The sequence below is a fragment of the Aulonocara stuartgranti genome, assembly GCF_965226115.1.
Source record: "Aulonocara stuartgranti genome assembly, chromosome: 12".
NCBI classification, from domain to species: Eukaryota; Metazoa; Chordata; class Actinopteri; order Cichliformes; family Cichlidae; genus Aulonocara; species Aulonocara stuartgranti.
The window spans coordinates 3,313,342-3,341,129 of record NC_138948.1 but is presented as its reverse complement, the minus strand read 5'-3'; the positions used below and the strand labels follow the sequence as shown (position 1 = coordinate 3,341,129).

Sequence of the window (27,788 nt, the reverse complement as noted above, 5' to 3'; positions counted from 1 at the left end):
ATAACCGGTGAAGCAAATTCCCAGAAGAGAGAGCAGGTCATCTACTGATCGGAAGGTTGGTGGTTCGATTCCTGGCTTCCCCTAGCCTGCGTGCCAAATATCCTTGGGTAAGATATTAACCCCAAATTGCTCTCTGATGCATCCATCGGAGTATGAATGTGTGTGAATGTTACTTAGAAAGCACTTAGAACAATGTGCTTGTGCGAATGGGTGAATGTACAAGTTGTGTAAAGCGCTTTGAGTGTTCAGAAAGAAGAAAAGATAAGAACAAGTCCATTTACAATTTACCATAGTGTCACATTCTGAGTTATTACAACACTGCCTGTATCTAAACTCTGTCCAGTTTGGTTTTTACATTTGTTTTGCATCAGTATAGTTTTTGGTCTTTGAATCTGTGAAGCATCAATGTTGGAACGTACCATGAAAGCTTCAAATCAAACAAAACAAATATTACAATTATTCCATTTTTATTTCTGCACAGCTGTGTTAGTACAGCTTTGAGTCAGACTAACACGATTCACTCACTGGAATAGCAGGAATAATATATACTGTATATTTTACCAAACAAGAGGACTTATTATATTCATTTCTGCCTTCATATTTTTAGTCTTGGACTTAAAACTTAAATATTAAATTATATAATAAATTACATTAATGCAATTCTTTGAAAAACATTCAGATGAAAGCGTTTTTTTTTTTTTTTTGTGAATGCAAGTTGATTGTTAACACAGTCATGTGAAAAAGAAAGCAATGAGCTCAAGCGCAGCAGCAAATCTCCAACAGAATGCTGAAAAAGAAAAGACTCGTGGTGCTGCAATGGTCCGGTCAATATCCAGACCTCAACCTGACTGAGATGCTGTTACAGGACCTTAGGAGAGCTGTGCATAAACCAATACCTGCAAATGTCAACGAGCTGAAGTAATGACGGTGCTGAAGGTGGTTCTATGAGCTACTGAATGACGCGATTCTTAGTTTTCACTGCAGAGTCCTGTGAAATGTTCTTTTTGACATGACAGTGTATGTTCAGGGAAAGCGTGATCACTAGAGGCACAGCTGATAAATGATGAATCAAAAAAAGGACAAATAGCACAAAATTTAGTGCATTTTGCAATAAATTCAAATATTTAGAGTTTTACTTTAATTTTACTGCATCTATAGAAAATACTTCCTTGCACATGGACAAAGTTTGATACTAATTGAACATTACTGGTTTCAGCTGTTTGTTTACACCGTATCACGCTGTGGTATAACCAGCTCATTTATTTGGCGCCTGTTTGAAACACCAGTGCTGAGTAAAGATAAAATGGGCTGAAAATCTGGGATCCGTGATGTCGGAGAGGAGAGTGGGTGGAGTTTCTAAATAGATGCCACATGAATACGAGTCACCCAGCACTGAGATATAACACTATTAATCCACACGACATGTTCAAATCAAGTATGTCAGGCTGTGCTTTCTGAGCGGCTAAACATCGCTGATCTGATGACATCATCTTTGTTATAACTGACTGTTGCACTCCACTTCCACGTGGTCGCCAGACTTCCCGTTGTTCTGCGCGGGCTGTAAATGATCAGGAAGCAGGACCTCAACACTGTAGCTGATGCGTTTGGCCTGGAAGATGCTGTAGGTGTTGTCGAATCTCAGCACATCTGTGGAGGACAGAATGGAGTATTTAGACAGTTGGGTTTAACATCACAGAAGCACTCGAACACAAGGCCACTCACAGACTCCTGGACGCTCACAGGTCAGTGAGCCATCCTCGGGTACTAAGTGGGCGTTGTATCGCTGACTGGGCACGATTTCCTCCATCTCAGCCGCCTTCTTCCATTCACCCTTTTTGGCCTTTTGAAAGACCCCAAATCCGATGTCTCCACCGTCACTGGCAAACTGCCACCTAACAGGATGTAAAAATGCTTTGAATTAGCAAAGCCTTTATTTTGAAAGCTAGACTGTGCTCTACAGTGGTACGGACGTTAGCCGTGGTTTCTCACAACCAAGATGGTGATGGCAGAAACGCTTGTCTCGAGGCTACACAATGGGACTTTAGAAACCAGTGAATGATGTCACTATGGTCTCACTACAGCTGGGAGAGGACGAACTACGACGGGGCACATTCTTCCCGAGCAATAAGTGGCAGCTCAGGTTGACTGGGACCCTACTCACTTGATTTTACGTTGTCAGCATGACTGTCACATGTTCAAAATAGCAAACCTAACTTTGTTCTGTTTCTTCTTTTGTCACGATTCTGTGCTTAAAGTTTAAAGATGTAGCTGATTTAATCTTCCTCTTTTTCCAGCTGTAGCTTGAACAGAGACCCTTTTGGTTTGTCGTTTGATTTCTTGTGATATAAGTGAACGGAATAAGATCATTTTAAAGATATGGATTGATCTATTTCCCCACGCTCCAAAAATGGATGGCGTGCGTCAACCTTTAATCGCACAATGAATGAAGTGAGTGACTTCACAACAAGCTGGCGTGATGAGCCATAATCATATCAGAGCTCTGCGGCTTTGAGTCACGCTGTCTCTGTAATGATTCTTTTTAAGACCTCTTAGCTACGGCTCATCGACTCCACTCTGAGAAATTTACAGACACTATTCTTTCTACATGACTGTCTCCTTTTGACAGGACCTTTAATCATAGACTCTGTATGACTTTTATCACTGACCTGAGAACGCAGCCGGGGAACAAGATCTCAAAGTCCACTTGCTCTGAAGAAACTCGGCTGATGGTCACAGACTGCTCGTAATCCACCTTCACATGGTCGCGCACGTAGTAGGAGGGAGGAACTGGTCCAACATGGTTTATCTGCAGCAGAGAGTCAAAAAAAACAGGCGTCAAATACTCACATAGACAATGAGTGAGAGGTTTGAGAGCAGAAAAGTGAAGGAAAGAAGAAAAGGCTTCACTTACTGTGCCAATATACAGCTATGAAAGCCTGTAAAATGTCTAGTTGTGCACAAAACTGGTAAAAATGTTATAAAGGAGCAAAGTGTTCTCTCTTTTCGGTTTTTCTTTTTATTCACATAAAGTCAAACCAATGATGTTCAGCGATTTCCCATAACAGTGCAATACAGGATGCAACCAGCAGAGGGCAGTGACTTCCTGGTGAGACCTGAGCTGCCTGTATTGTTGAATTAATGTCCATCGGTCCAGCAGGTGACGAGCAGGTTAACAGCACGAACAGACAGACAGAGCTCCCAACTGCAGGTCGAGGTTGAGAAAAGCTGTCACGGTTTCACAAAGTGTCCCGTAAAGTTTTCAGCTGCTTTTGGATGTCAGCTTTATTGTGGAGGAAGTCAAACTATTGTGTAACCACTTCTCTAAAAATCTTGCAGATATGAACCTTTAGATGATTTTATTTTATGACTGCCACAGAAAAACGAACAGGTACAGAAAAGAAAGGCAGAGGCAAAGAATGAAAACAAAACTAACAGCAAGTGAGAAGAACATCAGTCTGATTCATTTACACAGTTCATACAGAAGGAGGAAGAGTGACGGGGAAAAAACCCTGTGAGGTGCATAAGGCGCTATGTATGTTTCATTTTGTTTAAAGTAGGTTTTTAAAATGAAGTAAATTTCTCAGATTTGTGTCCCCGACCACTCGGCTCCTGTTGGAAACAGAAAGTTGCATTTATCGATTTTCTCTTCTCTCCTTTTACACTCGTGTTGTTCCAGAGAGTTTTATTAGTAAAGCACTTAATAATCTTGTTATTTTAAAAGCTATATAAAAATGATGTTATCAAAGCTGTTTCAAAGACACTAACTGTTTAACAGTACCTGAAAATAACGAGGCGTCATATCCAGAAACAAATCAGCACAAACTCTTAAACCTTTCTAGTTAAACACTCGTTCTGCAACACAACTACACTGGGCAGCACAAGTTCACACGTGGACCAAAATCAAAATAACACAATAGAAAATCAATGACACACAGCTAGCTAAAGGACAACTAGTTAAACACACAAGGTTAAAAAAAAGGAGAGAAAGAAGCAAAACATTTGAGGCTGAGCGTCTGTTCCCTTCAACGAAGTCAAAATGAATTTCTCTCGTTCTGTTCCTCATCTGTTCTCGGCCCAATTTTTTATCTACAGAAACAGTGACAAACACGGGTCAGTTGTGTCACCTGGAGCTGCGTCTACGGCTGCAGGACTACCAAAGCTGCTGTTTTCTGCGGGGTGAGGCCACTACTCGCTTCACAGAACATCTGACATCTACTCAGCAGGGGGGGAGGTTTAGCTGATTGTTTTTATTTGCAGGTCTGCAAACATATTATTGGTCATTCATTTTAGTGCAACACACAGGCCCTTTGTATTGTATCAAGAAAGATCTGCTGAACAGTTTTTTCGTGTGTGTGTGTAGCTGTATTGATTTATCCTGCAGCAGACAGCCAGTCTGGAATAGCCCGTTCATCGTCAGTGACCTGCAGTGACTGGACTGGTTCATCCATGTGTAACAGGATCCCTCACACACAGAGCCAGCAGAACATTTTATGATTCAGCGTTAGTAGCCTGGTGGTAGTTTGTTTGGCTGTAGCAGGAGGTTATGTAAAACATAGGCAAATGTAAACCCACAACATATTAGGATGATATCAAAGCACAGGGGAAGCTGCTAAAACTGTAGGAGCACACGATGCAGATCAGTGAAGGGAAACTACAAGACGGGACTCGGGACGGTAAACTGGTGACTATTTCTGCGTCTACGGGAGGGCTGATTGGCTGTAGTTGGAGTCAGACGCTATCCACTCACAGCAGTTTTGAAAATTAAAGTTGTCACATTGCTTTGTTAATTTGAAAGCTTAATAAAAAATAACTCATTAATCTTACAATTTTCTGTTATTAACTGTGATTAATCGCCATTACTTGATCAATAGCCTGACTGTAATTACACTTTTCAACTTTATATTTAAGCTTGTAACAGATATTTATGCAACATAATGAAGTAAATGCAGAATAAACACAAAAAATGTTATATATATATATATATATACACATACACAATTTTAATCAGATTCATCACAGCGTTACTGTGGATTAATTTTGATTAATCACGATTAAATATAGTTCATTTTTATTCTACATTAATCGCATTTCATTTTGCATGAGCAAACAGACTCGAGAAAAAAGGGAAAATATACGCACTTAACATGTTTACTGAACATCTTGAACATTCACGTCTCTGTAAACATGGATCCACTCTCTCTGTCACTTTGTGAGGCACTTCAAGTCTTTGAAACGAGGAACCAAAGCTATGTAAAGCTTCTTTTCACCTGATTTGTGACCTCAGTGATGAGGTCCTGAGGAGTTTATAAACTTAGTTTCAAGTGTTGTGTCATCCAAATTAATGTGGATATTATATTATGGCCACAGTTAGAGTAAAACAGCTTTATAAGCAGAGAACGCTTTAGGGTGTGGCTGCATAGTGACTGACAAGTCTGCCTTCAAAACCCAAAGATGGCGAAGGGCATTGTGCTTAAGACTTCAAGACAGATCGTCCAATGAGTGATGTCAAGGTGGCTACATCCATCTTTTATATACAGTCTTTATCAACATGGGCAAAACAACTACAATAGAATAACAGTCGATAATTTACCCGGCAACCAAAGAAAACATCTTCATACTACTACAGCGACCGAGGCTGCTCTTTTAGAGATGTTGAGATTATATGCAGCAGATATATTAATGTCTTATGAGTGAGTCCAAAGCACTGATTGTAAATCTGTGATGGATATTTGTCGCCTCCAACTTTTCAGCCATTTTTAATTCAAAAACAAACTAAAACGAGCTAAAACAAGTCAGGATGCTGCAGCCTGACTCACCTTGTTGCGACAGCGAGGGTCTCCGTCAGGATCCGTCAGTTTACCCCCGTATATCGCCGGCAGCTCCTCAGCATCGATGTGGTTCAATAAGACCTCCTGCCAGTTGGCTGTGAAAGCGGCGAAACCGTAACACTAAGTTTCACTCTTTCGGGTGACGTCCTGTAAACAGGAGGTAGTGACATGCAGTGTTTTTGTCTCACCTCCCAGGATGCAGATCTTTTGTCGCGTGGCCTCACTCAGAAAGTGCTTGACGAGGTTGTAAGCCACAGGAAAGATTTTAGGGGCTGTGACAGAAAAAGCAGAAATCTGTCAATCGGACGTTCAGCTAAATTTGTCATTTTAAAAAAGTATGAAATCACCTTTGATAACAAACAGTTTCTTCAGCCCTTCTGGATAGTTGTCTTCAAACATCTGGAGGATCTGGTGCAACAGAGAAACATCAGCACCAACTTCTCTTCTGCTCTTTCTGCTTTTACACTACGTGCATACAAGTCTATACCTCTCCATATGTTTCTATAGCTGGTTTCCATAAGTGCTTCAGGCCCAGACCTTCAACATCGTAGATCATTGTGATCGACTCCACGTTTTTCCCCAGCTGGAAGGAAACGGTGACATAAAGACAGTAAAACATGTTTTTAATCATTTTTAAAAAGTGGCAGAGATGCATGTTTACTGCAGAGTTAACAGTCAAGTTGCTACAAACAGCCACAGTGTGATTAAATAATGTTAGAACATTAAATAATTCAGTTTCAGTGACATCCAAATAAGACAAGCAGAGTAAAATAAAATGTAAACATTAGGACGCGATTATTTAGTATTTATAAAATTAATGAATTCATGAAGATTAAAGAATGCTAATTTTGAGCTAATTTTCAATAACTGTGATCTTAAACAGTTGTTGAACTTTAAAACAGCTGCATTAACTTTGATCCTTATTCAAATAAATTAAAGATGCAGTGCTGGAGGCCAAAGGGTCACCAGGTGGGGAGTTATCCCAGGAATATGGCAAACGTGCACAGTATTCAGGCTGGTTGATTTTCAAAATAAAAAGCCCAACCAGGAAAGATCCTGTTTCTGAAACACTCCTGGTTGTTCTGAAGCCGTGCAAACGATGAAACGATACCGTGCTATCGAAGATGAGGTGGGTTTGCGGGATTGGACCCAAACTAGCAAGTTTTTGTTGATAAATGGTCTGTATTTGTATAGCGCTTTACTTGGTCCTAAGGACCCCAAAGCCATCATCCACCCATTCACGCACACATTCACACACTGGTGATGGCAAGCTACATTGTAGCCACAGCCACCCTGGGGCGCACTGACAGAGGCGAGGCTGCCGGACACTGGCGCCACTGGGCCCTCTGACCACCACCAGTAGGCAACGGGTGAAGTGTCTTGCCCAAGAACACAACGACCGAGACTGTCGGAGTCGGGGCTCGAACAGGCAACCTTCTGATTACAAGACGAACTCCCAACTCTTGAGCCACGATCGCCCTCATAAAAATTCCCAGCTTCCGAGGGTACCCGCTGGTCCCTGTCAGCCTGCAGCACCACGGGCCTGTGGGTGCGGACGACTTAACGACTGTTAAGAACTAAAAGTTGAATCCTAACGATCTTGTTTTTTAACTGGTGAAAGACAAAATCAGATTTTGCACCACCTGAATGCAGTTTTGCTGCAGCAGAGCTTTGAGTTAATCAGATTTTAGTCTGAGGTGTGAACAGGAACGCTGCGTCTGCTCTTACTCTCTCCGACTGGAGGTTACACTCCTTCTGAAGCATCTCGCAGTCTCTGATCTTGGACTTGATGAAGTCTTGCTTGGAGGCAGACAGAAAGAGGCCCTTAGGATCTACGGGTCCGATGACATCGTACCAGATGGGGCTGCCCTCGCGGTCATAACCGCACATGCCTCCTGACAGATATTTCTCGATTACCTGCAAGAAAACCCCCATGTTGATATCAAACACTGCTTGGAATAGTAGCGAAGAAGCCGTGTCATTTTCTAAAAGTACAATGAAGCTACATTACATGTACATAAAACCTTTTTAGGGGGTTACCTCTGGTGGACGCCACTCAGTGATTATTGTGTCTACTTTCATCTGTCTCCTGAACTCCAAATGCTGGAAGAAAAGATGGACGCATGTTAGCTTCTGTTGTTATTGTTGTGCTATCTGTTGTCCTCATCTCTTATTGATTCCTGTATGTTTACTCTTGTTTTGCTCACTTTCCATCCTCCTTGTGAGTCTTTCTGTTGTCTGTGTGAGTACAGTTAACTTTTCGTTAACTTCCTGTTTTATTTGGTGCAATTCTCTGTCGCTTGCTACATTTTCACTTCCTTCTTCTGTTCTTTTCCACACTCTGAGTGTCTGATTTATTTCAGCTCTTTGCCTGAACCTTTCCCTCCATGCGTGTATTCAGTCTGTGTCTATGCCCTCAGTTGTTGTGTCTCCTGTTGTGCTTCTTGTTTGATTTTATGAGGCCATCATTGTGCAGTTTCCTGTTGTTTTTATTTGAGATAGTAACTGGGGGTTGTTAGCCTCTGGTTTCCCGTTCACTTCTTATTGGAGTTTGTTTGTAACTTCTTTTTTCAAGATTAGAGGTCATCACTTCAAAAGTTATTAATTTTTTTTCATTTGTTATTTAGTAGTTCTCACCATTAAATATCAGCAGGGCTGCAGTTGAAACAAACAACTGTGTTACCCACATTAATAATCTGTCTCAATGACAGAGCTGAAACACTGAGAACTTTCTTTTTTATATACACAGCAGGGGTGAGGAACTCCAGGCCTCGAGGGCCAGTGTCCTGCAGGTTTGGATGTGTTCTTGATCCAACACAGCTGATTTACATGGTTAAACAACCTCCTCAACAAGTCCTGAAGTTCTCCAGAGGCCTGGTAATGAACTAATCATGTGATTCAGGTGAATTGACACAGGGTGAGATCTAAAACCTGCAGGACACTGGTCCGCATACAGCATAAGAACCTGGGATTTTATTCAGATGCCAACTTGGAGTGAAACGTGAAGGTGGCAAACAACAGAGGAAATCTGCCTTCAGCGAAAACATGAACGCGAACCGGATCCTACCTGCAGCATTCAGGTTTGAAAATACGGGACATTTTCTCAGAGGTGTCTGATGTCATCAGGGGCTAAAGTGTTGGTTGACATTTATTTTCTCATTTCCTATCCTCCCTTCAGACTTTGCATAAAGTACGTGTGCATTTTTTGTTGAAGATGACAACTAGCAATGGAAGCAACACGTGAATGATTAGTAGTCGCTTTAATCCCTGGTTGAATCATGGTTTGAAACTGTGTTTCATAGAAGGCAACAATGATACAAACACGACAAATACAGAAACAGCAAATAATCGCAAACGCAGCTTCACATATTCTGCCCCTAGTGGACAACAGCAAATTTAGTCACTGTAAATCTTATCCCATCAATGGAAATGCTTCTTTAATCCTTTTTATCTACATCTTATCTCTTTGGTGGCAGTGATGACTCAGTTTATCCACAGCGTAAAATTACCACACTGCTCCTCTCTAATCTGGAGCCACTCCCACACTAATGAGCATTGTGTGCTGCAGCTAAGCGCATGAATGTCGTTCACTACATGGGAACGCATTATGGTCGTACTTTGGCTCGCGGTTCAGTAGTGCAATGCATTTCTAGAAGAGTGTTACACGTGGAAGCCCTTTAAAAGTCCAGGCCTACAAAACTGAAAGTCCACGTTTATTACCTTTCGCAGCATTGCCTCAGACTTCTGGATATTGAAGTTCCTGGCTGAAAAGGAGAAATAAAAAGCAATGATCAATGCTGAAATCCATCTTCTATTCCACATTGTAGAGAGATGAAGCTTGAATGGGATTATACAACAGGTGCAAATTAAAATGATAAAATAAGAGAGCGCAGAAAAGAGACAAGAAACATAATTTTGCTGCGATTCTTAAAATTTAGATAGTAAAATTTAATATTTTAAACAAATGTTTAATGCTGAAATATACAATGTAGGATATGTTACATAAAGCTAAAACCACTGCGCAAACACATGGTGCTGTAATTAAAGGGGCAGCTGGTGATGTAGAAAGGCTTTCATTTATATAAGCTTCCTCTGGAATTTTCTCTCATATTATTCCTAAATCTGCTTATCAACAGGAATCTAACGGAAATATTAGCAGGAATAATGGCAGTACAGTGCTCATGTTGGAACTATGTCATTCCAACTTTGGCCAAATAACATTAAAATAAATCGTGTAAAGGTGTCAGACACAACGAGCCGAGAAGCCAGGAGTTATTAAAATGTTGCCGCTGATGTTTTTGAATGATGGTGGCGCCATTATGCAGAAATATAAACCAGTCTCTTAAATGATCAAACTTTGGTCGGCGTGCAGCTCTTCTCCGTAACGCTGTCGGCATTAAGACCACGGTGTGAGTACGAGTGATGCAGGGCAGAGTGCACACACAGGCTAATGCTCCTTTTAAGGTGATTAGCTCTGCAGCTGACAGTCCGGTGGAAAGACACGACAGTGCTGTGAACCGAGACATCTTACTCAACCACTAGATTACACTGCAGCTAATGCTTCCTCCTGGCACACTAACAGCAACCTTGAGGACACTCAAGCACAAAGCAGGGCCAGGATTAAGACCTGGCCACCTCTTACTCTGGGTCAGTAATGACATGCATGTCACCTTAATGGTCTGAAGTAACGGTTTCAACCTTTTAAATTTTAGATGACAGTTATTCTTTCAAACGCCACTTGGTCTATATGATATTAGAGGCCAGAATGTCCAAATTTACAGCATTGAAAACACCACCATGTTGTCCACTTCATCAACCATCCACCCCACCATGCTTTGACACTGTTTGACACTTCACCCGTTGCCTGCTGGAGGTGGTCAGAGGGCCCGGTGGCGCCAGTGTCCGGCAGCCTCGCCTCTGTCAGTGCGCCCCAGGGTGGCTGTGGCTACAATGTAGCTGCCATCACCAGTGTGTGAATGGGTGGATGACTGGTTGTGTAAAGCGCTTTGGGGTCCTTAGGGACTAAGTAAAGTGCTATACAAACACAGGCCATTTACTGTTTCTGCAGATATCAGTGCCTTTGTGCGCATTTTATGTTTTATGTTCATATTTTATGTTGTTGATTGCTTTTCCCCGGGTTTCTTTCTTGGGTGCTTTCGCTCCCTGTCTGTCGTCCTGATCCTCTGCAGCCGTCTCCCACCTGTGCTCTGTTCCCACCTGTGCTCTGTTCCCACCTGTGTCTCGCTGCTTTCTAACTGACTGAAGTCACCTGGAGGTGTCTGTGTGGCAAAAGTGCTTCAGCGCTTCCCTTATGACCCCCTTTAGCAGAGGCTTCACAGGAGCGTCCTTTACCTTTACCACCATTAACCAAAGCTAATGATTAACGTGGCTGACAAGTGGCACACCTGTAAATGCTGGTTAATAGTATTTTTCACTCCAGGCCATAACTTGCCGTTGTGTTCTGAGCCTTCAATGAAAGGCTGGTAAAACCACAGATGTAATCGCAGCTCTGATGAAATCTGCTTCTTACATGAAGAAAGTGGATTTATACACACAAACAGTCTTTACATAAAGATTAGAATTATCCAATTACATTTAAGTTATACAATCACTTAATTCTAATGCCAGCTTTTAGAAACTTTCATTAATTGACTGCATTTGATAAGAAGTAATAAGGAGTAGTACTGGATCCTCTCTCCAACAGGAAGAATGAATAACATGAATAACCTCCTAGGACCTGGCGTCCACATATGTGGACATCACCTTTTGCATTATTTAGACCAAAATACTCAATTTTGCTCTACAAGGGCCTGATATCCACTTACGAGGACGTTATAATGCTACTGTTCTATCGAAATTTTAAATCAATATCCTCATATGTGGCTCTCATTTTTCTTAGAAACAAAAATAAGGTTTAAAAAAAAATAAAATCTGGTAATTCTTTGTTTTTACATTCATCAGGACCCAATCAGCCCAAATATCAAAGAGAAATTAAAAATGCAAGTCGTGGAAGAGTTCGGGTCTTAGGAGGTTAATCAGCTCTGTGCATCATGGATCTCTTTTCCTTATAAAATTCCTTATGAGCTCATGATGCTTTCCCTCATAAAAATATTAAGGAAAAGACCCTCGAGGTCATTTTGGAGTATTCGACTGCAGCTAGTCTGTCAGGGCTTCTGTTTAAGCTGCCTGGTGATCTCTGCACTGGATTCCTATTTTGTAGCTACTTCTGGGGATTCTGCTTGTACCAGTAAAGGCTCCTTTTTATGTTTCACATTTGGGCTCTATCCATGCACCTTCACTTCACAGCTCCAGACATTTTCAGCGTCGACTTTAGGTGTAATAAAAGTTTACGATGTGCCTCATTACGGGTACAAAGCCTCCGTGTGCAGCTCATTGTCGGATAACTCTGATAGTCTCGCTGCTATCACTGGTGCATGCTCGCTAAAAAACAATGCAGGGAGATCAAACTCCAAAATTAAGCGATAATGTATTTGTGCACCTTACAGGGACTCTTACTGTTTACTGTTCTAAAGAAAGAACGCGTGCTAATATCAAAGGAAAACAAAATGTCATCATATGAACATGTTCCCACAAACGTGATTAACACTGTGGTCGTCAGAAGAGGAAGTCTCTGTACAAAATGTTGGCGCTTGTGGTTAATAAAAGCTGACTCAGCAGACTCTGTTTGATGATCACAGGCTGAAGTGGTAACATTTTCTCTGCCATTTAACTCTCCTGCTGATCCTTGCTGCACTCACAGCACACAGACATCCCTGACTGGCTTTAATGGAAGTGATCGGGCTTTTCACATTTCTTCTCATTCCCACAGTATATGTTCTATTCTCGTTTATTTACCAGGAAACCAAGATGGAAGGTTGGTGGTTCAATCCCTGGCTCCCCCAGTCTGCACAGAATTTGATATTTTAATGGTGATCATGCGTCCTCACCATGTGCCAAGTCGAGCTATTTGCTTCACACCAATAAACCACACCACTGTTTTTCATCTAAAAGCTCCCGTCAGATGGGCTCTACAACATCTCCACCAACAACACCTCTGATGTTTAACGTTCAAATTGTGGCTTGTAATCTAAAATTCTTTGAGTGGTGTACAAGCACAACATAAATGGCACTCCAGGCCCACGTAAATCTGGACATTCAGATTATCGCAGACTTGCAGTTATGACCAGCAAACAGTGACGACCATCAATTACTACTAGAATTCGCTTTCAATCACTCATCCAGTTAATTTCAGTTATTTCTTTCTTTAAAAGCTACTCTAAATTGTGTTTAGTGAACACTGAAAATAACCGGTCCTTTATTTTAAGCTAGCTATACGTTTAGTTAATTAAACTTGTTATTCATAATTTTAGGAAGCTATTGCAACTTTTTATCCAGTGCAGTCTACCTACCAAGTGTAAAAACCCATGGTTTAATCTGAGGAGAAGACATAAATCCTTTTAAGGTTGCATCAGGAAGGGCATCCCACCTGCTGTGGTGAATTTGGTGAATAAGGAAGCAGATGAAAAGAGCTTTTATCCTCTACGTTTAGCTAAGACTATGCATTTCCATATTCTTAGCCAACAGCTTGAACTGCCAGCCACACTTTAATCAATATTTCCTAACTGTGTCATCCTCATAGTTTAACTACAGTACCGTGCAAAAGTGTCGAGCCACCCCTCATTACCTTATATTTTGTTAGGAAAATGGGAAACAGGTGCAGCATGTGTACATACAGATGGAAATATATGTAAGGTAAATATCGAGTTTTTACATTTCCAATGATCCATGATCTTGAAAGTCAATATGGTTCGACCAGGCGCCATCTTCGAGTGCTTATTCATCACTTTTAGGCAACTTTTCAGCTCAGATTTGTTCAGGTTGCATGCAGGTTTTTTCAGATTGGTTACAGATACAGAACTAATCTGTTCATGTACCCCATGGCACAAATACCTCCTGGGCTACTTTTGCCTCTTGGGAATCACTAAGCTGCACTGTTCCTACAGTGTGATGCTGAGCGTGACATAACTCGTATCATTTAGAGCATGCATTGTCCAAACAGACCTTCATTGTCGATGTTTGGAGCTGTGACGCTCAGCTTTCTGAGAAGCAAATCAGGCATTTCACAGCATTTACGCTCATTTAGTAAGGCCGACTTAAAGAGAACAGCACGCCCTAACCGCCAGTCTAAATGCTCATTATGAGACACTTCTTCATTGTTATCAAAAATCCAGGGAACTGAAACCTAGAAGAGCAGCAGACAGCCGTAGTGCACCTTTAATGCGATTAGCCGTGGATTAGCCTGATACACAGAGTGCTAGGCTTCTGCTTCAGGACTTAATCAGAACAAGGCCTGCTTTAATCGCTGTGCTTCCTCCAGGGTGCAAAACTACCACCTATTCAGACTCTGGATATCAGTTACACAAAGAAGACCTCCAATTTTTGTATTTATCGCTTATTTATTTGTCACCTTTTGGCAAAAGAACTTCTCCTCTCGACAGCAACTTTAGCAATCGTGATCTGATGGCACCGTTTTGCCAAACACATTTGCTTTGCAAAAAGAAGCTCAATAAACTCTCTATAGGCTCCCCTTGTTAGTCTGCATTGTGTTATTTTATTGTATTTATTCACATTTGTATATTTTACAGTGTCAGAGCTGACAGGCAGGGAGGGGCAGATTAGTGTGTGTGTGTGTGTGTGTGTGTGTGTGTGTGTGTGTGTGTGTGTGTGTGTGTGTGTGTGTGTGTCAAAATGTGAACCAGACGCAGACAGAAGGGTGGGGCCTACAGGGGCATTAAAAAGGGGTACAAGAAGACCCGCCTCCCCCTCTCTCAACGGTATAAGAGGTGTCGTGCTGAGTGCACATGTTGGTTTATGTGAGCAGAGTCATGAAAACACGTTGCTTCATGTCTTTTCATGCAATAAGCCACCACGTTATTTCACTCGTCTTACTCCACAAGTGAAATAACGTAACCAGATTTTTTTCCCAGTTTGCATTACAGGAGAAAATAACTTTAGCGTGTAGGATGTGGAATTATGGGAAAACTTCTGCTTTTTGCCATTTTCAGTTTGGGAGAAGTGACGGATGCAAAGTGGTAGTAAACTCACCTCTGAGCCAACGTAAGAGGAAGTGGTCATGCTGTGCAGGAAGTTGAGGAAGAATATCTTGTACCCGTACTCGAAACTGCAATCAGACACGGGAGAAAAGAAGAGGCATATGACTTCAGAGGAAACGTTTCACTAAATGTCTCCAGCTGTGAGCCTGGGAGTGAAAACCGGACTTAAAAGAGGTTTTCCTTCACAGTGGTGTGTGTCACCGAATCTTGTGACTTAATGACTATTTTCCATTACAGCTGATGCCTGTAAACATGTTTGCAGAGCCCGAGGCAGGCTCACGTGACATTTTAGGCTCTAAACTTACTTTATAGCCAACAGCATGTCAAACAAATACATATAGATAAGGACGAGTATGGAATCATTTCCCCTTGCAACACATGCAGGTTGATTCCTTTCTACAGATTGTGACTTACAAGAGTCACTGGCACAAATAAATGTGAATGCAAGCTTTGCAAAATTGCTGTATCATGATTTATATTCACTCAATGTATCAACTCATTGTATCACATTGATAACAGCTCTCCCCCTTATCTGTTATCAATGCGAACAGATAAGGCACAAGTTTATTTTGAAATAAGCAGATTCTACTGATAAAACATGCAAATAAAATCAAGTCAAATAATAAGTTTGGGGCCCATAAAAGAGGTCATATAAACTCAAATCAACCCCGTGTTGTGCAGGAGGTTAATTCTTGGGGGTGTGGCTGCAGGTTTTGCAATCATAGAAAAGTATTTGTTGAGAAAAGAAACAGATGGAGGATGGATTTGTCAGATTTCTTCCTAAAACAAAGAAGAAATATTTGTATCGCTGGTTTTGTCAGTTTAATGTAAAACAAAGGGCAGAAATAAACGGCAAATATTAAAAGTTCAGTTGCTGCAAAATGCAGGATGGTCAGGTTTTCCATTAGGATGGTGGAGTTTGTTCCCATACAGCCACTACAGCTCAGTCAGTGTGTCTGTCCATCCCTGAGGTGTTGGATGAGGTGGAGGTTTCATGTATCTGTGCGGACTAGTTCAGTTCTGAAATAATAAACCCAGTTCTTTAAGTGCCTGGCTTTATGTGCACTATCATGTTGAAACATGTCAAGTGTCCTGATATCAGTGTGTCACCTTGATCATGTGACGTTACCTGAAATCCACACACCTTCCACTTAACACCATATTCCGGCAAAATACGAGACACACCCAGAAAGCCAGACAACCCAACCGACCTCTCAGGCCTGAAATACTTTTTCAACCACTGAAAACCACTGCTGTAAAAAGATATTGATTAAACCTACAATTTTATTGGTCTAACTGTATGTATTTTAATGTCTTTTCATATATAGAAATAAAGTCACATCCTTCTGTCCACGCACCAAACCTACAGTAACTGCTGCTGGTTTTAACCATAAATCACTAAAACGTTTTTTTGCACCCACAGTTTAAATCAGATACTTTGCCAGGCAATGAAAATCAGTTTTTTCAGCAGCACCAAAACTTCCCATAAACCCATAACTTAACGGATGTGGATAAGAGACACAGGAGCATCTCATATGCTTCACAGCACCAGACTGAGAAAAGAAGAGCAAATAATTTTAATATTTTTTGGTTTGTTACTCGATTAAAACGATCATGACCCATCATTTTAAATGACAGTTAATGAGATCTTTAATTTCCATCTTTAATTTAATAAGCCTGAGATCATTTTAGAAAAATATGTGCAATTTTAGCAATATACCACACTGCATGTGGATTACAATGTTCACATAATAGTGAACTTTTAAAGACACATGGAACTAAACGGCTGTTTAGTAAAGCTGGAATCACCACGATCGCCTGGAGCAAACTACTAAACCCTGATGCTGTGTGAGTGTGCGCACAGATCAACAAAGATAAAAGCACTGTATGAATGTGGGTGTGACTCGGTGAAGGAGCCTTGCAGTAGAAATGCTAGTCTATGTATAATTTATCTACCTTTATCATAACAGTGTAGTATATGTCTCAATCTTTCTTACTGTAAAAACACTCCTGCCCTGCAGCAGAGACCTCTGCTGTGGAGGGTTAATATGAACTAATAGAACATGTCCATAAACTTTTGGCCTTATCGTACACTTTGCAGTGTGTATAGATGCAGATAACAGACTTTCCCTTCAGCTAAATGATGAATGACAGCAGACCCCTGACATCATATGATAACAGATGTGGAGCTGAACGTGGTCTTCCAACAGGACTGCTCTTAATGGGGTGCAGCTGATAATGTTGCTAATGACTAAGAACTGCTTTGTTTTTGTTTTTTTCAATGTTTATTTATCCAGAAAGGAATTATTTTGCGAGAAAGTCGTGGCAGAGCCTGTTTTTTCATAAACAAATTTCCGTACCCACTGTGACGTTTCCCATCATTTAGGGCAGTCGTGTTATGAACCCTGTGTTTTGTGTTTTTGGACCTTTAAGTTCTCTTATTATAAACTTTCTTCAGTTTAATTCTCAGTGTCTTGTTGTGTTCTCACTCTTCTGCCTTTTTTTACAGTTACTGTTGTGTGTATTGTGTTCCCTGTCTCAGTTCACCCTTCCTCACCCGTGTTGCCTGTGTCTAGTTAAGTCTCCATCGCTATGTTAAGTTCCTTCCTGTTTTATTCTGATATTCTCCATATTTTTGTGCCCTATATTCAGTTTTGCTTCCCTTGTCTTGTTTTCCCTGATTGGTTTCAGCTGTGTACCCTGGTGTTTCTAATTGCCTACACTGAACTGAATGTTTGTCTGCCTGTGGCTTTTCCATTGTGTTGCTCCTGTTTGGCTTTATGTGATTTGTTTCCTGCTGGATTTAAACAACACAAACATAAAGGTTTGTTTTTTCTTCCTTAATTAATTCCATCTGATGGATGAGTCCAGTAATCTACACAATCCATCACATGACAAAGGGTGGATCTGACTGTGAAACCACAAGCTCACTGGCTTGTGGTTAGCCGCTCACAAGCTGTTAACCAATAACTGTATCCAGAAATGTTCCAGTAAAACACTGTCCTTGTGGGTTTATTGGATGAGTTACTGTTTTTTTGTCATAACAAATACAAAATTAAGTCCATTTTGTAAACTACAGGGACCCTAAGAGTCAGAAGGATTATTCAGGATATGCTCACTTGTTACTAACCTGTGCAAGGACAAAAAATGTTATTTTTCTTGACAGCTCAATGACCGCAGCATGTTTCAAAAGTAATTTATGTAATTTATTGGTTAAAGGAAATCACTGTTTCACTGTCTGAAATACTAGTTTGAACAATAAACATAATACTGAAGTTTGAACTTATGTTTTGCAAAGGTCTTGAGCCACATCAGATTTCTTTATAGTTAATAATTTGTTAGAAAAATGGGAAATGGGTGCAACGACTTACTGAAACATAAGGCACAAACAGGAGCTTGAAAGTCAATATTTGGTTTGACGTCTTTAGGAATAGTTCTCTATGGTTCATGAAGGACATTCGAAGCTCTTCTTTAGATGTTGGTGGCTTTTTGTTTCCCATTGTCTGTCTATATGATCCCACACTGCAATGATAATGTTGAAATCCAGGCTCTGGAGAGGCCGATCATGACTGCTAGTGCTCCATTTGGTGTTGTTTGTTTGTTTTCTATCCATGATGGGTTTACTGCACTGGCTGTGTGGTTGGGATCAGTGTCATGCTGAAAAACGAAGCCGTTGCCAATCACATGCTTTCCAGATGGTTTTGTATGGTGGATGAAAATCTGATTGTACTTTCCCAAGTTCATTTAGACAAGATCACCGACATCACCGGCCCCAAAATATAAAGAAATGATGATGGCTCAAGACGTTTGCACAGCACTATAAATCTGAAATAGCACCTATTGTTTTTCAGTGATGTTTTCCCACTCTCACTTCTTGGTGGAAAATGTGCACCGACGAGCACAGGGGTAATCTTAAAAAAGACGTTTTAATATATTTTTATTAACACTTTGTTTACATACAGATGGAGAAAAGGACATTTTTAATGTCAGTGAGACGTAAATGTTACTGTGCCAAAAACTAACTGCAGCTCCTTTTTTCTGTCTCAGAATTACTTGTCCGTTGTTTGGCAAATTATAGGCCAAAAAGTCATTTACATTCATTTAAATATGGATACAAATGTTTTTTTGCAAATACACAAATAATTATTTGGAACATCACTGGCTTGTAAAATATTAGGATTTTAAATGTACTGAACACTGACTATCTAATGGGTTTTAGACAGCAACTAAAATCTGAGTTTCTTAGTCAGATTAGCTGATTATTTGCTACAACGCCGTCCTTATTCTATGGGCTGAATTCTGATCTTTAAAAAAATCAAAATATAATCAAGTTTAAAACAACAACAACAACAACAACAACAACAACAACAACAACAACAACAATAATAATAATCATCTTTATTTATAGAGCACATTTAAAAGCCTTGGGCATACCAAAGTGCTTTACATAAAACAATAAAAGGTTCAAACATTGATAACGGATAAATAAAAATAACGAGTTATGTTCATAGATAAAAGCTACCAATAAGAATGACTACAGCACATGGGTAATAGCAAGATAAAAGCTGTACCACCATAATAAAAGACACCAATAGAAAGATAGGAGGGAATTAATACAAGAGGTCAATAGGTCACAGGAACCAAACAAACAAACAAACAAACCAGCAATTAAAAGGTGGAGAAGGCAAGTTTAAAAAGATATGTTTTAAGCTGTGATTTAAAAGAATGAATAGAATCAGATGCCCGGATGCCAATCGGGAGATTGTTCCACAGCACAGGTGCGACAAGAGCAAACGATCGATCACCTCTAGTCTTAAGTCGAGATCTGGGCTGAGCCAGCAGTAACTGTGACGATGACCTTAAAGCCCTGGCAGGAGCATAAGGGTTTAAAAGGTCCTTAAGGTAGCTGGGTGCAGTGTTGTTAGTAATTTTAAAAGTAAACAACAAAATTTTAAGTTGAATACGATATTTGACAGGCAACCAGTGCAGATCGGCAAGGACAGGAGTAATGTGGGCAAACTTGCTGGTTTTAGTTAGAATGCGAGCTGCAGCATTCTGAACTGTCTGTAATCTCTGTAAAAGGGAAGAGTGGAGACCACAATAAAGTGAATTACAATAGTCTAGCCTCGACGTTACAAAGGCGTGGATGAGCTTTTCGAGATCTTTATGCGGGATGTAGCGCCTAGCCTTAGAGATAAGACGAAGCTGGTAAAAACTAGATCTGACAACAGCAGACACTTGTTTGTCAAGTGAAAAGGAGCTGTCAAATAAGACACCCAGATTCCTGACAGTATCAGAGAGAGAACAACTAAGAAAACCAAAGGCATCCCGGAGTTTGGCACGAAGAGCATTACTACCAAAAATCATAATCTCGGTTTTCTTCTCATTAAGGATAAGAGAATTCGACAACAACCACTTCTTGGCCTCAGACATGCATTCTCGGAGGCTATTCAGAGACAGAGCAAGATCGTCGTTTAGCTCAAAATAGAGCTGGATATCATCTGCATAATAGTGATAAGCAATATGGTATTTCTCAAAGATGGCACTTAAAGGAAGCAAGTATAATGAGAAAAGGGTAGGGCCCAGCACAGATCCCTGGGGGACACCACAGCAAACAGGTACAGCCGAGGAAGAGGATGTAGCCAGATGTACCGTAGAGAGCCGATTGGAGAGATAGGATTTAAACCAATCCAGGGCAGCACCCTTGATGCCTACAGTGTGCTCAAGTCTCGCTAATAAGATATTATGGTCAACCATGTCAAATGCCGATGATAGATCCAAAAGCACTAAGACTGAGGGGCGTCCGTTGTCAGCCATTCGTAGGAGATCATTGAAAACACGAAGCAATGTTGATTCTGTGCTGTGATGTTGTTTGAAGGCCGATTGAAATTTATCATTTATATTATTCTCATCAAGGTAGGTCTGCAGTTGGAGCAGAACCACCTTCTCAAGTATTTTAGCCAGAAAGGGAAGCTTAGAAATTGGCCTAAAATTGGCAAAATCACTAAGCTCAAGGTTCCTTTTTTTTAGAACAGGTTGGATTATGGCATGCTTGAGAGCTGAAGGTACATAGCCAGAAAGCAAGGAGAAGTTCAATATGGACAATAAACAAGGTCCAATTACACTGAAACAATCCTTAACAATACGGGATGGGAGAGCATCATGTACACAGTTAGTATTGTTCAATTTATCAATTAGACGCTTCAGAGTGGAGAGAGAAACGGGTTCAAATTGACAATAATTTAAAAAATCCTTATAAGCCCTTCATAAAGTGTGGCTTACTGACAGACTCACAGGAAATAAAGACACCACAGTGTCAAACTTGGGTGATATTTAAATTTAATCTAGTTTAGCAAATTTAACCTTCCTCCATAGTCTCTTTGCTGATCAATAACACATCAGTATATGGCTAACATTAACAGAAAACATTAGTGCTGCGTATAAACCCTTAATATTTTCGGTTAATTAGACAGAGGAGACTCCACTGTGATATATGGGCTAGAAAGGAAATAAATGCAGGACAGCGTCTGTGCGCATGCTGTGACAGCTCACTGTGAGCCTCTACACACATTATTAGAGCGTTTCACACTGTGACGGAAACCACACACTGTGAAAACAGCGAAGCAGATGAAGACAGATAAGGCCAGAGTGAAGGCATCACCCCATTCAGTCGCGTTATCAAACTCTTATTATTATGAAACTGACCTGCTCCAGCGCCTCAGCCTGTTTAGGACTCAGGTCTCCCACTCTCCCGCTCATGCCTCCGACCTGTGGATAAAGACAGCAGAGCTCCTTCAAAGTTCCGTCTTTGACGCCTCCACGTGATGCTCATCCACGGCCTCAGCGTCCTGCTATCCTCCGGTGACACTGCCCGGTGGTGCAAAACGTATGAGAGGGGGGAAAAATGTAAACACGGCTCTCACACCGCCCGTTTTTACCCTATGCTTAAAGATCCAGCCCAGCTGGCTAACTCAGCCAAAGAAAAAGGGGGAAATGACAGGAGCGTCATTCTGCAGCAGAGGGAGGGGCCACGGAGAGCAGAAGCCCCGCCTTCTCTGTTCATAGGTTCACTCACTATTAAAATCATGTTATTAAATACAGAATTATTCAATGTATCTTTCGCCATTAAATTGTCGAGCTAATCAGCTGAAAATAAAGAGTAAAGTAATTTAATCTACGAGGCCTTACACTGAGAATTTTAAGCTCTTTAACGTTTAATAGTAGGTGTTTTTTCCCTTTTGGGTAAGACATTGTCGGGACAGAAAGGAAAAGAAAATAAATTAACAACAAATCTTGCACATGCGCACATACAATAAGCGTTTTCACATCGTTAATTAAATTAAGTTATTGCGTATTATGCCACTTTTATAAAGTTATGTTTAACTGCGTATTATTCGTTTTAATTTATCATTAAAACTAATAATGTGTGAGTGTGCTATCCTATATCGTACCGGGCAAGTGAGAAAATGAACTTGTTAAAAGATCCTGATTTTTATCTCCAGTGCTTTCTGAAAAATATTAGACTTTGATAAAGGGAATTTAGTTATTCACCATCTTAGTATAAACACCAGGCCGTTTTGAAAATGTTTTATACGGAACTTTAGCTGTAGGGTTGAGTCCTAGCTTTAAAGCGAAAAAGGAAGTGTGGGAGAGTACTTCTCTCGGTGTTTTTATTCGTCTCTGTTTAAATTAAAAGCTCAGCGACTGTACGCTAGCGTGAGAAACAGTCATATGCTAAAGTTGGCAGTTCATAACCAGTGTGATACATCGATAGCTAATCAACAGCATTAGCATGTGATTTAATTTCTGTCGATGCTGTCTAAAGGGCCTTTTTTGCGTTTTTCCTATGCAAGAGAATAATTATCCTGCAGCTTCCGGGTTCGACCGGAAGCTGTTTTTCTTGTTTACATTCTCTGGGGCTCTGCGAGCTAACTGGCGAAGGGAAGCGCTACGGCTTTTCCAAAACAATGTCTGACAGTTGATTAAAACCGTGGATTTATTGCAGTTTTCTGCTCTATTTCCTCTGTGTTGTTTTGGGGGTCATGGCTTCCCCTCGCTGGTGCTGCCTCGGGGTGTCGTTACCGCTCCTGCTACTGCTGCTGCTGCGGTGGCCGGGGCTGCTGGCGGTGGCGGAGCAGGTTGCTCTGGTAGAGGTTTTCTTGGAACAGCGGCCAGATGCGAGCGACCTGCTCCAGGGGGAGGTGGTTGAGTCCAGCCTGGGCGGTGGGAGCTCCGAGCAGCGGGACGAGGAGCGAGAAGAGTTGGAGGCAGACCTGGTCCTGGTGAGTGGGCCTGGGGGGGTCAAAGCTGCTCGGCTCTTGTCCTGGTCCTTTAATAGAGTGGTACATGCGGGTGACACGAGCCCAAAATAGCAATTTGTTTTGTTAACTACGTTTTTTTTTTTTTTGGCTTAAAATAAGATTTTAGATAGAAAAATTTAACTTTAACGTGTTGCCTTTTTTGTATGTGGACCAATCACACCTTTCAGGTAAAAGAGATAAAAGAAGATGTACTAATATTAAAAACAGATCAACAATCACCCGTCAGAACTTCCACCCTGGTGCAGGGCAGATGTTCAGCCTGTTTCCCTGTCCTTTGTCTTTAGGTTAGAGATGAGGTGACACCAGTGGACGAAGGAGAAGACGAGGCTGACATCAAGAAGCAGGAGCCGTGGATCGGGGTTGTGCCCGTGGAGATAGACGAAAGCAAAGCCTCGACTGGGAACCAGGAGTCCTTCGCTGATGCTGTGGTAAATAAAGTGAGTGGTATTTGTACAGTTCAGTCAACTGCTTAGTTTTCACATGTTCCACATTGCCTTTCTGCTTTAGTTCTGTGATCAGTCTGTTTTCAGTATTTTAGAAGTATTTTAGTTAAACCTGAAAGGTAACATCGATTTCTCTCTGTTCAAGATGAAGCGAGCGTTGGTCCTCGGAGCGTCGGCGCTGATTATTCTGGCTCTCAACCAAAACACCGTCAGTGAGGTAAAAATTCAGAAAGAAGGATGTGTCTGCAGTTGATACGGATCTTGTTTCTCCATCTTTTCCATCATAACTGTACGGCAACTTCCTCAGACGTTTTCCTTATTTGACTTATTTTTACATGTGCCAGTCCATGTACATGACCCCGATGCAAGTTACAGGCTGAAAGTAAAGTTGCAGGTTATACTGCAAGTGCCGCTGGAGTGTGAACATCCTCATGCCAGTCTGTGTCAGGACAAGGCATAAAAATGGCTGCATATATAACAACAGTTCAAATGTTCACATTCTATTAGAAACAGATCTGAGGTTTAGGTCCAGTGAAGTCCCCAAGCGACAGAGATGACAACAACATAAAAGGATGTCTTTGCAGAAGCTTTTTTGGATTTCTTCATGAATCCCTCAAGAAGAGTGAAACTGAGAGGATCATCTGAGAGCAGCACTTACAGTTCCCATGAGTGTAACCCAGCTGCCTTTCTCGTTTCCCTGTCCTCACATCTTACTCCCTCCCAGCAGACATCTAAGCGGGGAGGCACGTTTGATACAACTTCATCATTAATAGTTTTATCATAGCCAAACTGCTGCTTTATTTTATGATCTCAGATGTAACTGTACTGATCGCAGTATAAGAAAGAAAACCGCCAACAGTCAGATGACCCCTTGTGAACACCCTTTGGTAACAGTGGGAAGGAAGAACTCCCTTTTACAGGAGGAGACCTCTTCAAGAGCAGGCTCTGCTGGGATTCTTCAGGCGATGAGGAGGAAGAGAATTGTTTGGACCTGAAACATGAACTCTGACCCTGAAAACCTGAGAAACATACATTTGTTTTCTTCAAAATTTCCTGACATTCATGAACCTGTGTGTCATTTACCTTTTTGTGTTGATCGTTTAGGAAGTACGCTTCATAATTTAGTAAATCACAAAGCACCTCAGCTAACTCTTTGTCTGCAAGAGAGGCCGAATCTAATGTTTATTAAGCCAGTGAGAGGACATGCAGTACACAGCATGATGAAAAGGGTTTTTGTTTTTTGAACCTTTCTTTCATAACAGCCCAGCCAAATGTGCCGTTGTTGCACTCTGTGCATGCTTCTTATCAGATCATTGACAGTAATAATGCTGGTGGCTGTTTTAGGTTTACTGTGTAAATCCGCTTTTGATGTTGCCGCAACCTCTATTTCTATTTTCTCATATGAGACTATTATAGTATTTTATGTTGTATCTAACTTAATTGAAGAGCCACCATTATGCATGGAAACATGCAGATATCATTAAATAAGTCTTTTTCAACTGCACAGCTCTGACTGTGTTTACATTTCAGTCTGCTGAATTCTTAACCCTGTTTTTCCTGTTTGTAGATGGATTTATCCCAGGTGCTGTCCAAGCCCATCATTGTGATCCAGACATCAGAAAATGTGACCAAGCTGATCGGAGCACTGCTCAGGTCAGTGCCTGATTATCAGAGATGCAGCTGCATACATGCGTCCATGAGTGTGAGTTGCATATAATGGCACATGTGTTTGCAATTCAGAGGGACGGAACGCTGATGGAAACTGTGCATTAATTTGAATGCGCCCTGCATAGTTTCACAGAACAACTTCAAAAAGTAACAGTGGGAGGTTAACTTACCTTAAAAATGGGTTTCAAGGGTATTTCAAGCATGCATGCAGTAAACTCAGGTTCTGCCACACTCAATTTCAACAGCCTCACTGAGACAGGAGAATCACATCAAGGCGAGATGTTTACAATTTATCGATAGGCTTTCATGTCAAATGTGTCTTATGTGGATTTGAAAATGGCAGCATCAGTGTGTCCGTATTTCACAATACAAGCACTGTGTTGTATGAAAAAAACTTACAAGTAGTGATTGAGTCCAGTAGATGTCACAAATGTCACCCTCTGCTGCCCGTGAGAGAGGATGCAGATGTTCTTAGCCATCATTGATATACAGTCTGCGCTTGTTGGTTGTTGGAAACACTAATGGAGAAAAATGCAAACAAAGCAGGAGGACTGGAAGGTGGCAGATGATTTTTATCGGCACCTAAATCTGCACCGACCTCTTCACAGGGGCCTTCAGGCGACGGCAAAAATCACATACAGGACGATCCTGCAGGACAACCTGGTGAGATCCACACCCATCTCAGTTGTTAGCACCCTCCAGTGGTGAGTGAACAGATGACAGGCTGAGCTGACAGTGAGCGCATTGCTGCTGTGTGTTCGGGCAGGGAGCCACGCTCACGCTGTGGTCCAGCTGCGGGCGGTCGAGAGGAGGTCGCTACGGGGAGTGGCAGGGGGTCATCTGCACCGGCGAGACCAACTCTCAGGTCCAGGTGGGCAAACACGACACAGTCAAACACACGTCTGCTTTTAAGCTGCTGCATAGGAGCCGAGTGAGTAACTCGTGTTAGAGCCTAAACCTCTGACTTCCTACTTGTCAAGATAACCCGATTAGATGGAACGGTACAGAATTAGAAATATAAGCTAATTTATCTGGAAGACTTTTCTTGTTTGTGATGTAGAGGAATCCGTGTTGTTGCTGCTTCACAGAAGTACCTGCAGCAGCTGTGGGACACCGTCCTCCTGGTGGCTCTGATCCTCAGCACAGGAGTCATCGTTCAGGCTCGCTGGCAGTACCAAGGCCGCCAGCTGAACGACGACTTAGAGGTAGACAATTATGTTTTTTATTTAAAATTTGCTTTGGCACAGCCCCTCGGGTCCCCCCCCCCTTTTTAAGCCAAGTTTTTCTGATTGGCTGCTCCTTTCAAATAAAAGATTCAAACAGCAGCAACTGTTCCTGAGGTATCTGCTCTCAGGAACAGTTGAGAGCAGATATTTTTAAATGCTGGATGCCTTCCTGATGTAACCTCAGTGTGTGTGGCTGGGAGTGAATCGGCGACCTTGCGTTCATTAAGCAAATGTGTAAACTTCCGCAGTACAGAGGCTCGAGGCAAAGAGCACAACAAAGCAGCCTACACAAAACAAAAGCTGTCTGTGAGGAGAACTTTAAGTCAGGCCTCTGTCGTGCAGTTTCAATTAAATTTTATTTATATAACACTAAAATCACAACAACATTCACCTCAAGTCATCTAATACTATGAGCTAACGTCTCTACAATTACACCCACACAGAAATAAAAATCAGCGGTACATGAGATGTTCTGCTGGCTACTTCTCTCACCCCAACCGGTCGCAGCAGATGGCCCCGCCCCTCCCTGAGCCTGGTTCTGCCGGAGGTTTCTTCCTGTTAAAAGGGAGTTCTTCCTCCCCTCTGTCGCCAAAGTGCTTGCTCATAGGGGGTCATATGATTGTTGGGTTTTCTCTGTATCATGAAGCGCCTTGAGGTGACTTTTGTTGTGATTTGGCGCTATATAAATACAATTGAATTGAATTGAACTGTGTTTTTCAGCTCCTTCCCAAACAGGACGTTCTGAAGAGGATGTCATCCCTGAAGACCAAACGATACCGTCAGCCCAAACCCTGGTGTGACCCGTCGCAGCTGGCAGAGGCGGAAACCTGCGCCGTCTGTTTGGAGCCTTTTAACAACAACCAGGTCAGCCGACACCCCCCCCCCCACACACACACACACACACACTATAACTCTGTTTAATTCAGTAAGAAGGGAGTGACTGTGAATGATGAGAGTAAATAGTCAAACACGCTCTGCTTTTTGGCTAACTTTGTGATTTAAATAAATGATGCATCTATAAAATGTCGTCTCAGTGTCTGCGGGTGCTGCCGTGTCTTCACGAGTATCACAGAGACTGTGTCGACCCCTGGCTGCTGCTGCAGCACACCTGTCCTCTGTGCAAGCGCAGCATCCTCAGTGAGTTTACACACTCGTACACGCCTCTGTCATCCTCTTGTAAAGGCTTAAA

General features: G+C 41.6%; 2 protein-coding genes across 4 annotated transcripts in view; one reads left to right on the top strand and one right to left on the bottom strand.

The window, feature by feature from the left end:
• Positions 1-450: 450 nt before the first annotated feature.
• On the bottom strand, positions 451-21,976 carry LOC309719564 (SEC14-like protein 2). Its single transcript, XM_082555729.1, has 12 exons — positions 21,647-21,976; positions 14,934-15,009; positions 9,549-9,592; positions 7,869-7,931; positions 7,557-7,745; positions 6,316-6,411; positions 6,176-6,236; positions 6,017-6,100; positions 5,817-5,923; positions 2,667-2,806; positions 1,723-1,892; positions 451-1,647 (listed from the first exon to the last, which is right to left on the bottom strand). The coding sequence occupies exons 1-12, from the start codon at positions 21,698-21,700 to the stop codon at positions 1,496-1,498; spliced, it is 1,236 nt and encodes a 411-aa protein (XP_082411855.1). The 5' UTR covers positions 21,701-21,976; the 3' UTR covers positions 451-1,495.
• Positions 17,653-27,788, top strand: part of rnf215 (ring finger protein 215) — a 12,929-nt gene continuing 2,793 nt past the window's right edge. The window contains exons 1-10 of one of the 3 annotated variants that reach the window (XM_082555731.1): positions 17,653-17,765; positions 23,080-23,223; positions 23,547-23,699; positions 23,851-23,922; positions 25,273-25,358; positions 25,982-26,036; positions 26,140-26,244; positions 26,462-26,578; positions 27,320-27,463; positions 27,634-27,736. In XM_082555731.1, the coding sequence (XP_082411857.1) occupies positions 17,673-17,765; positions 23,080-23,223; positions 23,547-23,699; positions 23,851-23,922; positions 25,273-25,358; positions 25,982-26,036; positions 26,140-26,244; positions 26,462-26,578; positions 27,320-27,463; positions 27,634-27,736 (1,072 nt within the window). In that variant the 5' untranslated portion in view covers positions 17,653-17,672. Of the gene's footprint in view, positions 17,766-22,807; positions 23,224-23,546; positions 23,700-23,850; positions 23,923-25,272; positions 25,359-25,981; positions 26,037-26,139; positions 26,245-26,461; positions 26,579-27,319; positions 27,464-27,633; positions 27,737-27,788 lie in introns of those variants that run through there. The other 2 variants (XM_082555732.1, XM_082555730.1) reach the window with 2 other exon arrangements.